The following is a 12,624-nucleotide window of genomic DNA, read 5'->3' as shown; positions in this document are numbered from 1 at the left end:
ATCTGTGGTAATAATAGTGTAAAACGGTTTATTTTACCCAAAAACCAAAGTGTTTATTGAAACGACCATAATAATTTTGAAAATCACCTTTATCTATTACTTCCAGATGTTATACAGAGTATCTATGAAGAAGGCAATTGTCATCTCTTTAGAATTTTACTTTTGGCTTTTTCAATGATTCCGATAAACCTTTGCATAAATGTTTATAACATCTTGGTAATAAACAAAAGCATAACACATGTGGTAGTGCAAGAGCAGGAATGAAGGAATTTGCACTTGCCAAAAAAGATTTCTCACTCAGAAAATTTTAAAAAAAAACATTAAAAAAAAAATAAATCTAGAGAGGGTATCGAGTACTCATCGCGTGGGCAGATTCAGATAAAACATAACCTACTTTATCATTGTTTTACCACGATTTAACGATTACAGCACTGGTTTCATATCGTTGTTTTCCAAATTTCATTTTTTTCATTTATTTTTTTCTTTCAATTTTCCCATTTCCATTTCTTTTCTGCCTCATTACAAACCAATCAGTGGTTATTTTATAAAACAAACTTTATCAATGGGAAAGGCTAAAAAGACAAGAAAGTTTGCTGCAGTGAAGCGTACATTATCCAAGAAAGATCCTCGTCTTGCAAATAAGAATGGTTTAAAAGATGCCAATTCTGCCAGCGGTAGTAAAAAGGATGATCCTGAACTTACGCATCATGTGCCGCAAGTATCGTCTGCGTTGTTTTTCAAGTTCAACGATGCGATAAAGCCACCGTACCAAGTGCTTATAGATACAAATTTTATAAATTTTTCTATTCAAAAGAAGATTGATATTATCCGTGGGTTAATGGATTGTTTAATGGCGAAATGTATACCAATAATCACCGATTGTGTGATGGCTGAGTTGGAGAAGCTCGGGTCAAAGTATCGTATTGCTTTGAAGTTGGCCAAGGATCCTAGGATTACTAGACTAAAGTGTTCTCATGCAGGTACATATGCCGATGACTGTTTGGTGAATAGAGTGATGCAGCACAAGTGTTATATTGTGGCTACCAATGATGCTGATTTGAAACGAAGGATTAGAAAAGTCCCTGGTGTGCCATTGTTGAGTGTTGGTGCACACTCGTATGTTGTCGAGAGGTTGCCAGATGTGTTTTAGATGGACTTGATAAGGAGGGGGGAGAGGAGGTGAAAGAGTGGAGAAGAGTGTGAGGGAAGAAAGATAGAGAAGATTAGTTCAAGTATAAAGGATGTCATGGAATACTGGGAGAAATGGCACTTGAGAACTTGCCAGATGAGCCACGAGTGATTCATTTTGTTTTTTGTTCATTGTCATGAAATTCTTTTCACAATTGTTTGCGTTTGTATTTTGGTTCTTCAGTTGTTGTTCCATTGAGGATTTGGATACGAAAAAGTTTGGTGTTCACAGTATCTACAATATTAACCAATGCATTATAAATTACGCAATTTTGCTGATCATTTTCATACAATCTATCGTGTTCCAATATAGTACTTGATAATCCAGTTGTGATTTTTTCTAATTTTTTTTCACCATTCCTTATATTGTTTTTTTCTTGGTTAGTGTTAATAATTTACCAAGTTTACAATGAGCTGGTGTGATTCACTGACTGGCCACGTTGTTGTTCCTGTTGCTGTTGTTGCTGGATGTATAAGCTACACTAACTTATATTTATTTATTTGATTTTCGTGTGTTGAAACTTGGTGCAATGTGGAAAGTATAGCTCGGGAGATAAGCCTCGTGGTGTTACAAAGTTTCTATACTAATGAGCTCTTCAACAACTGGTCAAAAACAAGTGATTAAAAAAAAAAAAAAATAGAAGGAAGAAAAGAAGATAAAACAACAAAAAGCAGGAGTGTGTTGGACTAGACAAATGCCGTTAAATGTTTAGCGAGAACTCAAGTCCTAGTAGTGTTAGTTATTAGATCGAAATTGAACTTTTGCAGCACCCTAATAGTTAAATCAAAAACCTTTCTTGTGGATGTAGATTCCCTATTTCCTCTTAATTTTTTTGTTCTGTTCTTTTTTTTTCTACAAACATTTATCAAAAAGGTCAAGTTATTTAATTCAACTTTATTTTTTGGTGATGGCAGGTGATGGTTGTAAAAAAAAAGCTTGAGCAATGTGATCTTGGCACTAAAGAGTTTGGCTGCTCTGTTCTGTGTTGAAGCTTGTTAATGGAATGTGTGGGAAATATAGGGTCTTGCAAGAATTGTGTTGCAAATATTTTGTTGTTTTTTATTTTTATAAAAATCTTGTCTCTCTTTTAATTGTGTTGTATTTCGGATATTGTGGCAATGTTTTTATTTTTTTTATTATTTGTCTGGAATCATTTTGTTTCGTTTGAGCACCTGATTAAATTACCCAAAAGGGAAACATTCTCTTTTATTTTTATTTTTACCTTTTGGATGGTTTGCCAATTGCGCTAAGCCACACATTCACTGTGCTTGAGTATGAATAGGAGAATTAATGATTAAAAAGAGAGAATGAGAATGAGAGACACGTGAAAAAAGTTGTAAAAAAGAGAAAAGTAATAATAGTACTACAACATCAATCACCCACAAACTGAGATTATTGTTACTTACTTGTAGCATTGTGTATTCCAAAGTGAAGAACAACGTGATTGTGGATTATTCGGATATAAGTTATACGGTAGTTGGTTAGTTGCTGGTGGTGTCTCTGTACATTGATCTATTTATATATATATATTTAGGTGTGTATAGAAACTGCGCCTTTTTTTTTTGGAGGGGAGGGCAAGGTCCGCCTCGTGAGCTTTATTTTTGTGCAACAACTCTCTATTTTTTTTTTCATTTTAAGTACTATTTTCGTAATGTTTAAATTCTATTTTTTTATATATTTATTTTTTTTTTCTTTTTTGCCATTACTTCCGCAGCTTTGTTCCTATTCCTATGGTCATAATTTTGTTTTATTTTTAGGGGAAGGGAAGGGAGAGGAGCAGGTGTGCAAACTTTTCGAGACGATTACAAATCGTTAAATGGAGTGAACATCACTGGTTAACATAGGGGTTAAAGACATTGGTAAAAAAAAAAGAAAAAGCTAAAAAAACAGATTGTATTAAGTTTCTAAACTAAAAAAAAAAAAGATTAAATAAATTGTAATTAAGGCCAAGGTGAGTTGTGTAACTTCCTTAGTGGCAGTGTAATAATATATATGTATGTAAATATATATATATTGATAAAAGTAAAAAATTAAACAAAAATGTATATATTTTAATCCGTCCACCAAAAAAAGAAGAAAGAAAATCTGTTGTTGTAAAAGATATTATTAGCTTTATTTCTTCATTTTTTTGGAGGAAAAAGTGTGCCTGTCTGTATAATAAAACCAAGTTCTATTTCTTTTTGATGCTTTGTAAATTAATGATGGTAAAAAAAAAATTAAAAAAGGATTTATATGTAAAAAAAAAAATTAAACTTTATAATACAATATAAAAAAGATGGGGAGGGTGTGTGTGTGTGTGTGTGAGGAGGATGATAGTAAATGCTCAACATTTCTTCCTTCCATTTGTTCAATGTACTTTTCTTGTGAGGTCAATCTCTTTCTAGTCATTTAAAAATGGAAAAGGGTGGATGGAAATTTGGTCAATTGTAGAAAATGAATAATAATAATAATAAAAAAAAAGTTTGAAAATTCAGTCTTAGCTGTACTTCTTTTTTTTTTTCTTATTCTAAATTTAGTACAACAAAGCAATGGCAGCAGCAGCCAAAGCAGCACCACCGTAGACGTTAGCGTTGGCAACAACACCAGCGTTGGATGAGCCTGAACCACCTGAAGTGGAGTTGGAGGCACCAGCACCACCAGCAGTGGAGTTAGAAGCACCAGCACCACCAGCAGTGGAGTTGGATACAGCAGCACCTGAGGTGGTGTTGTGGAATTTAGCTTGGATTGAACCAGCAAGGGCCAATGAAACAAGGACTTGAGTGAATTGCATTATGAATATTTAAGTGTGTGCTTTATAAATTAGGAATTAGTATGTAATTCAACGAGTGATGGATTTCTAAGGCGAAAAAAAAGAAAAGAGGAAAAGGAAATAGGAAGAAAGTTTAGAGATTGAAAAAGGGAGATTTGTGCCTGTATTTATATATTTGCCATGTCCATGTGGGAATCCCCCCCGTGTAGTTTAAAATTCTACAAAAAATAAAAATACATAAAATATGAAATCTCGTGGGCCATAGAGCAATACTCAGTAATATGACTCTGAAAAAGGGTTACACGACATACATACATACTAACAAACAGATACACTCTCCTAATTTCTATGTATATTCTATTTTTTTTTGCCACTGTGCCACTTTGTAAATTTCCTTTTCTTCTTTTTATTTTATTTTTTATTTGTATATAGTTAAATGCTGCTGTTGCTGCTGTCACTCAGGCAGTCACAGTAAGATGTATCTCGCTTATACTACTTTTGTGTAATTATGAGTTATAAATTTCTTTTTTATTTAATTTTTAATTTAAATTTAAATTAAAAATTAAAATAAATAAAAAAATTCCACGAAATTTCAAATTCGCAATATGTGTGGAATAAAGAAATTAAACAAAGAGTGAAATAGAATACAAGAGAAGGAGTAAATCTTATGCCTTCAACAGACCTCTTGTTCTTCTCGAGAATTTAAAAAAAAAGAACAAAGGAGATATATTAAAAAAAAATAAAGGGGGGGTAAGAGAGAGATAGATAGATAGAGAATATGGAATACACTGTATGCAGTTCTTCAACCTATTACCACTTGATTTTCTTAAATAAAAAGTTTTTTTATATTCAACGTGGTACACACAACAATATTCATTATTCTAATTCACTCTCTCTTTCAGCAAAAGAATAAAACGATCTAACATTTACTCACCCACCATATTGACACCAAGTAGTATATTTCATTACCCAATGCAGACAAAATAACACCTCTTCTTATTTTTGTTTTATCTTCTGGCTTTGCTTTTTTAACAAGACTTTAGTGCACCCAATTTTAGTACAATTGAAAGTGTTGGTAGCTACATGGGCTTAGCTTTACAACATCATCTCATAAAGTATATACAGAGGCACATTTGCAAAATATAACAGAGATTTAAGAGATGCTTAAAAAAGAAAACAAAAATGGATTTATTCGGAAGCCTTCTTAGACAAGAATTTTAATATATATATTTTTGTTAATATTCCGTTTTCCCCCCTTGGCTCGCCTTAGGCACGATGCAAGCAATTGTACAAAGTAAAGAGTAAAGAAAAGAAAACTGGATTACTCAGACTTGCCCAAAGAGCAGAATAAAAAAAAGAAAAAAAAGAAAAAAAAGAAGAATTGCTGTGGAGGACATCAGAATGTTTGTCTGTCTGTGTGTGTGGGCTGTGTAAAGGAGTCTTCTTCCCCACTTTCCTCCCAAACCTTTTTTAACAAAGCCACCAAAGGCAAAAATAAACCAAAAAAAAAAAGCACAAAACTTCTACATCTCTCTCTCTCTCTCTCTATGCAAACTATTCCCTGTTTATTCAAGATTTAGAAATTGGAACTTGCCAAAACAATTTTAAGAAACAGAAATTTTTATTTTTTGCATTTAATATTACGTAATTAAGTGCGCGTTTTTATTTATTTTAATTTTATTTAATTTTAATTTTTTTTTTCTGCTGTTGTTTCTCCGTCGATTTTACACCCCCCCTCCCCTCCCCTGAGATTTCATAATCAGTATTGAAAAAAAAAGGAGAGCAAAGTTTAAATATAGCAACACGCGGCGTTGGTTCTCTTATCTACAACAACTGTGTATATATGTTAACAAAATTTCTTAACTTTACTAGAGGGAAGCTCATCTACTTTTTCATTGAAGTATATACTTTACTCTTTTTATATCTTTAAACAAAAAAAAAGAGACTTCTTCACTCATTCTAGAACACTTTCTATTTATACATGTTTCTACTACTCTTCTTCTTCTTTTCTTGCCACTACCACTACTACTACTAAATTCACAACCACTATACAATTCACTGGTTAGTATAAGCTCAGTATAAAACATCCCTAATTCAATAATTACTTCACTCTACTTATCTAGTCCTGTTTTTTTTGTCGGATAAATTATGTTACACGAAAAGTATTATAATATAATATAATATAATATATAGTAAACACATTTTGTGTCACTTACATCATTGCTACAAACTAAGAAGATGCTACAGTGTAGTATATGACACAATTGCACCCTCTTGTTGCTCTTTATCAATTCTTTATTCTGGTATTGTTCTGGTATTGTTTGCTCTATTTCATATTCTAAAAATGTACAATACACAACCTAGATACTAATAGTTATCGTCTTCGTGTGTTAGTCTTTATATTGTATTTGCTTTGTTCTATTGCTGTGGCATCGTTTCAGGTACCTTAAATTTAATTGCTTGCTTTTTTGATGTTTTGTTTCTTCTTACTTCTTCTTGCTTCTTGCTCATCAGCGTATATATCTTCTTCATACATACAATTGTCCACTGACAATTGTATATTGATATTTAGAAGTATAATGACATAATAACAAAAGACGTTTGAGTAATAAAACAGTATACTCGTAAGAATAAAAATAGAGAACAGAGAACATCTAGCTTTTTTTCGTTACCTTGCAAAGTCTTCCATGGTTATCATTCACAATTTTCTTTGTTGAATCTGCACTGTAAATCAAACACCTAAACTGTTTCCACCTGCCTCTCCAAACAAGTCGCGGAAAACTTTGTCTAGCTTCTTTTTTCTTTTCTTTCACTATACTTCTAGTTGACGATGGAAAAAGAGTAAACAAAACAAAAATAATAACAGACTAGTTGTTCTATACTAACCGATGAGATGACCCTCGAGTTTTTTTACAAAGTATAAACACATGACTAAAAGTGCTACTAACCTAAGTAAAACTTATACACCTCAAAATAAATAAAAAAATATGTGGCTTTTTTTTTTCAATCATCGAACCATATAAACTTATTGGGTAAACTGGGTCACGACTACAAGGAAATAAGGTCTTGCTTCTCTTCCCTTTTTCCCAACACGCGTGAGACATTCACATTATAAAATCACTCCTACAATATAAATCTGATAATTAAATAAAAATTATGAAAATTAAGACTCTCCCACATGGGCTGCAAAAATACAAAATACAAAAAGAGAGAAAATAGGAGGTAAAAAAGTAGTGTATATTGGGATAAAAAGAACTTTATACATATATATGTATCCTTTCTAAAAATATAATTTATAAAATAGAAATTGCACAAAACAAATTTTGTTAATTCTAGTTTTTTGTCACATTATGTTAACTGTTTTGTGTCATAATACCTATTGGGTGAAAGAAAAAAAATCATACTTATAGTGTATCTGCTACCATGTGATAATACAAAGTATATAACCCGCCTTAGTCTTGCATTGATGGAATAAATTATTCAGAGTCTGGGCTGGTAGTTACTTGGTACACGACCATACAAAAGGTATGATTAAACCATTCACAACCATGAAACGAAGGAAAGGAAAGGAAAGGAAGAAAAAAAAAGGAATAGAGAGGAATAATTGACTCGTGCCATTAAGCAACGACACGTCAAAAAAAACATATATATATATATATTGTAGGACAGAGAAGGAATATTAGGAAAGAGAGGATAAGTTTATTAATAGATTACTCGTAGTAATAGTAGTAGTAGTATGATAGTTGTAGAATGATTTATTCCGAATTGGGCACATTGACAGGTTCGAAAGGGGTCTCTACAGCTGAAGGAAAGAATATATTACAATACAACAAAGTAAAATAAAGTAAAGTAAAGTACAAGTACAGGAAATGGATTCTAGATGTTTGACAGTCACATTGAGATCTTGGACAGTCTCTATATGAAAATTAAAAAAGAAAAAACCAATAAATTTTAAAAAAAAAAAGAAATCAACAAGTATTTAGCCGCACCTTTTGTTCTTCCCATACCTTCTACCCAGGTTAATACAATATATATATATATATGCACTGATCTTAACAACTACTAGATACAGAGAGTGTTTCACGTGACAATTGTATTGCAAAAAACAAAAAGATTGAGTTTCTTGTCAAACTTTTGTATTAGAGACTTTACCATCAACAGAGCTAATGTATAAACAACAAAATGAGAATACTTGAACTTACAATACCCTTGAGTTCTTTCTCGAATAATATATATATATATATAAACATCTTGTAGTATTTTATACACACAAATTGATCCAATAACGGTTTAACAACTCTTGTTTGTCTTGTAACCAGAAAAGACAAGAAAGAGGAAAAGATAAGTAGTCCTTATCTTAAAACAAAGAGATAGATAATGCCATGGTATATAAAAATCGAGATTTAGTATTCAGTGTGTCGATTGGTTGATGATAAAGTTGAAGGAATTAAAAATGGAAAAAAAAAATTAAAATTTAAAATTAATTTGTTTATCTTTTTTTTAGTTGGGCATTTTGTTATTGTTTTCTTATCTATGGAATTTAGCAGAAGAAAAAAAATAGAAAAATAAGAGGGCAACAGACTGTGTAATCTTAGATAAAAGAAAGATTGCTGTAGATAAGAGATTAATTCTTTTTTTGGATAACTAGTCTAAACTCATTTCATATGTGACTAGTTGAGTCATTTGTAGATCAACATTAAGAGTCATTTGGCCATTGATCATGCTATAGACTATAACTCAACTACAACATCAACACCAACACTCTGGATACATTCTCCATTACTTGTATATATAACACAAAGTATAAGAGAAGTAAATAAATTAAAACAAAAAAAAGTGTGGAGAAACGGAAGAGCAACGAAGGAAAGAAAGGAAAGAAGTGTGGAGCTACCATTAACACCCAAACATCAATATTAAATACAAGCAACACTTTCTTCCGTATTCCATACTTTCCCATTGGAAAAATAGCCGAGAAAAGAGAGAGAGAAAGAGAGTGTGTCGCATTGTCAAGAGGAAGAACATTTTTTTTTTTCGGTTCTTTCTTCTTTTTTGAGGGGGAGGGAAAATCAGTGAAAAAGGGAAAGGGGAAGGTCACCCGCAATTTTGTTTAGCAGTTGAGAGGTTCAACCAAATAAGAAAAAGTTAAATAAAACATTGGAGATTAATAACCACAATTCATCTTTCATCTTTTACCACTTTACTTTCTCATAACATTTAACTTTGCAATTCAAGTTGGAATAGAATAAGAGAATAAAAAAGAAAAGAAAATTAAAAGAAAATACTAGTTAATAAAGTCATTCTATTACTTTGGTTTCCAACACAATTAGACACAAGGACATCAAATCATTATTTATCAATAACAATCAAGTTTATAATTCTGCATAACAACCTCCATTCATCCATTACAACAAACACATTCAAGCAACTTCTTATAATAGAACCTATAGACAATTAAAAGGGTAACAAACATAACGAGAGAAGATAGTCAAAATTAGCTTAAAAAAAAAGAACCATAAAAACAAAACAAAAACAAAAACAAAACACATTTTCACAGTCTACTATGTCATATTCAACAGGAAGAGGAGGTGCAGGTAATATCCACCATTCCAAAAACCTCACATCGGAAAACCAAGAAATTACACCACAACTCACAGTTTCAAAATCACCGCCTCCAGGAGCAGGCGCTATTCCCAACGAATTCTCAGATCTCCGCCCATCGAAATCACAGCCAGGAAAGAAAGTATACTACTCGACGGGACGTGGCGGTGCAGGAAACATTCGTGCTTCAGATGAGGTTCCGTCGCCCAAATTATACCCACAAGGATCAAACACACCACACATAACTACATCCAAATTCTCAACCGGACGAGGAGGCTTTGGCAACATGGTTGATAACAAGGACCCACAACTAAGTCGGAAACTACAGGATGTAGATGGCGAAGAGTTGAGAGATACAAGCCCTGAATTACAAGCAATAAACTCCAACAAGAGCTTTAGCGTTGGAAGAGGCGGATTCGGCAATGTCATATCAAAAAGTAGGAGCCATTCGAGTCAGGGCGCAGGACTGGGGTCAGATAAAGAAGACGTTCCCAATCTATATGCCGTATCATCAAGAGGCGAAAAGAAACATAAACAGAAAAAAGGAGGATTCTTGGGCAAGATAAAGGAATACTTTAATTCGTAGAATTGGATGCACACAAAAAGATGCACACAAAGAAACGGAAAGAGGGAAAGGAAAGAAAAGGAAAGAGGAGAAAGAGAAGGGTGAGATGGTATTAGAGTAGAAATGCACACTGACACACTGACACACTGACACACTGACACGCACAAGGAGTTTCTGTGTAATTAAATGAAATGAATTACAAGTATTGACTCTAGTTTCAAAAAACAAAGACAGATGCATCTACAAATTCTTGTAAGCTCTAGTTTGTTGGTGCTTTATATAAATCTATTACTACTCTCTTGTTTAGTTCTTGACGTTGCTTTATCCCCTTTACATTTAACTTTTAATCACAAACTAAGAAGATACTCTCTCACCTTGTCCAAAGCCTTGTATCTATGACTAATACTATTTTTCACACTCTTATCCATCTCAGCATATGTCTCTTCATATCCATCTGGTTGGAAAACACTATCCCACCCAAAATTGGTTGGGCCTCTGCTCTGCACAATCTTACCCCTTGTAACCCCTTGAAACACTTTAACCTCTGGTTCTTCTCCATCTGCTCCAGGCCCACTGCAATATCCAAATGTACAAATAGCACTAGCACTCTTGTCCTCAAACCCATCAAGCATCTTCACCAATCCATCAAGACCTAATGCAGAAACAAACCATTTGATATATGGTCCTGGCAACTGCTTATATGCGTCAAACCCCAAACACGTATCCTCAACCAAAACGGGTCCACCAATTATACTGGCTGCAGAACGAGCCTTGTGGATAATAATCGACTCTGTTGTTCCTTGAACCTCATCAAGATCCAATGCACGATTCTCAATAGTGAATTTACCAACAGTATTGACTTCCAGCGATGAAGAATCAGTTGAAGGGTTCCGTGATGACGTAGATGTGGAAAGAATTGCAACTACTTCACGAAGCTTATTTGCATTTCCTGTAACAAATGTAATTGTTGACATATTGTTTGAATGAAACGTATTAATATTAATTGAATAGAAGGAAAACCAGAAACTCTAGAATTGAAATTAGAGAAGAAAGGTCAAGTTTTCAATCAAATAGAAAGAAAATAAAATAAAACTGTGATGTTGAAATCTAGAGAAAAAAAAAAGGAGAATTAAAAGGAAATTTAAAACAAAATGTATAAAACCGAAAAACTCTATTTTGCAATGTGCGGTTTTTCTTTGTATATAAAAAAAAGAAGACATAAGCTTATGACATGAGTCATTAGAATACATCTAGAGTGCTAACCATTGAGTTCCTTATTTTTTTCCAACTTATCTACTCAACGAGGTATTTAAGATAGAGTCTTTCCGCTGCCAAAGGCTTGAACGATACATGCTTTTAATAATGGTCTACGTATTTTAATTTATTTTATTTTTGTTTCATTTTTTGTTTTCTGATTTCTTGTTCCGAACCTTTTCTTGAAGAGCTTCATAGCACACACTAATCAATATTATTCAATTGAGATATACATGTATATACAGTCAGATATGCACTCGAATCAAATAACGCCCTTTCAAAAAATGAAAAAAATCAAAAACTTTGTATAGTTTCTTTTCTTTTCTTTTTTATTTAACAATCATTCAAATATTTTTGTTTTTTTTGAATATTTTAGATAAAAGCAACAATCGTTGTTCTGTTGATTGAATCACTCATGCCACCTCTAAATCTTACCCAATCTTCTCTTTAATGCTCTTTGCGCCTTTCTTCTCTTTCTCAACTTGTGCTTCTTCATCTTTAATCTCCTTTTCCTCATCACTGAATCGAGATATAAGGTCTTGTCCTCGCTATTAAGCATATCTTCAAGCTCTTCGAGCTGCAACTCAAAAGTTGCTCTGCTTTGTCCCTTTTCCACGATTTCCACTTTGATTTGTTTAGGGAATGGTGTGTCGGAAATACGGCTGTTTCCTTCGGAAGTTCCATCTATACGAGGTCTGAGTAATGCCAATAATGGTTGCAACTGCTGGATCTGGTTGGAACTCCGGTTCGTCAATGATGACGATGATGATGATGATGATGGTTCTATAAGTTTGTTGGTTGTTTGCGATTGCGATGTGAGTGCTACTGGAACCCACATTGGTTTTGGCGGTACATATAATGAAGCATTGCGTGCAAATGACCTTAGACTAAGTCCCGATCGCTGTGTGAGACTCCTGAACATCTTATTATGGTGTTTGTTAATTAGTCACTTGATCAAATATTCAATGTAATGTGTATATCTATATATATGTGTGTATATGGTGTGTGTGTATGTAATTTTTTTTTTTCTGTCAACTTCAATTATATCCTTTTGGATCTCCAAAACATTGTGATGAAAATTAAAGAAGAGAAAAAAATTGAGAGAAAAAAAAAGAAAAAAAAAAAAATTCTCGTTACCGTTCTCGTTGGTTGCAGAAAGTGTAGTGCTACCATGTGTATATAATTTCCACTTCATTTAATCAATATGCTTAGAGTTGATCAACGTACTATCACAATGACATAACAAAACAATGTTGAATAACTAAGCAA

At 32.9% G+C, this 12,624-nt stretch overlaps 5 protein-coding genes across 5 annotated transcripts; 2 read left to right on the top strand and 3 right to left on the bottom strand. All coding sequences in view use genetic code 12, as the record gives it.

The window, feature by feature from the left end:
* Nucleotides 1-562: 562 nt before the first annotated feature.
* Nucleotides 563-1,150, top strand: FCF1 (rRNA-processing protein fcf1; the record flags this gene model as incomplete). The annotated part of the gene is made up of 1 exon (XM_001524790.2): nt 563-1,150. One exon carries the CDS (start codon nt 563-565, stop codon nt 1,148-1,150), a length of 588 nt encoding a protein of 195 aa, XP_001524840.2.
* Nucleotides 1,151-3,701: 2,551 nt separating this feature from the next.
* On the bottom strand, nt 3,702-3,959 carry PVL30_004695 (uncharacterized protein; the record flags this gene model as incomplete). The annotated part of the gene is made up of 1 exon (XM_001524789.1): nt 3,702-3,959. The coding sequence occupies one exon, from the start codon at nt 3,957-3,959 to the stop codon at nt 3,702-3,704; it is 258 nt and encodes an 85-aa protein (XP_001524839.1).
* Nucleotides 3,960-9,498: 5,539 nt separating this feature from the next.
* Nucleotides 9,499-10,122, top strand: PVL30_004694 (uncharacterized protein; the record flags this gene model as incomplete). The annotated part of the gene is made up of 1 exon (XM_001524788.2): nt 9,499-10,122. The coding sequence occupies one exon, from the start codon at nt 9,499-9,501 to the stop codon at nt 10,120-10,122; it is 624 nt and encodes a 207-aa protein (XP_001524838.2).
* A 326-nt stretch (nt 10,123-10,448) lies between these two features.
* On the bottom strand, nt 10,449-11,075 carry HAM1 (nucleoside triphosphate pyrophosphohydrolase ham1; the record flags this gene model as incomplete). Its single annotated transcript, XM_001524787.2, has 1 exon — nt 10,449-11,075. One exon carries the CDS (start codon nt 11,073-11,075, stop codon nt 10,449-10,451), a length of 627 nt encoding a protein of 208 aa, XP_001524837.2.
* Nucleotides 11,076-11,779: 704 nt separating this feature from the next.
* PVL30_004692 (uncharacterized protein) lies at nt 11,780-12,277 on the bottom strand (the record flags this gene model as incomplete). The annotated part of the gene is made up of 1 exon (XM_001524786.2): nt 11,780-12,277. One exon carries the CDS (start codon nt 12,275-12,277, stop codon nt 11,780-11,782), a length of 498 nt encoding a protein of 165 aa, XP_001524836.2.
* Nucleotides 12,278-12,624: the final 347 nt, after the last annotated feature.

This window comes from Lodderomyces elongisporus, chromosome 6 (assembly GCF_030384665.1).
Source record: "Lodderomyces elongisporus chromosome 6, complete sequence".
Lineage (NCBI taxonomy): Eukaryota > Fungi > Ascomycota > Pichiomycetes > Serinales > Debaryomycetaceae > Lodderomyces > Lodderomyces elongisporus.
Note: the sequence above shows the minus strand (reverse complement) of the source record. Positions and strands in the feature narration are given on the sequence as shown.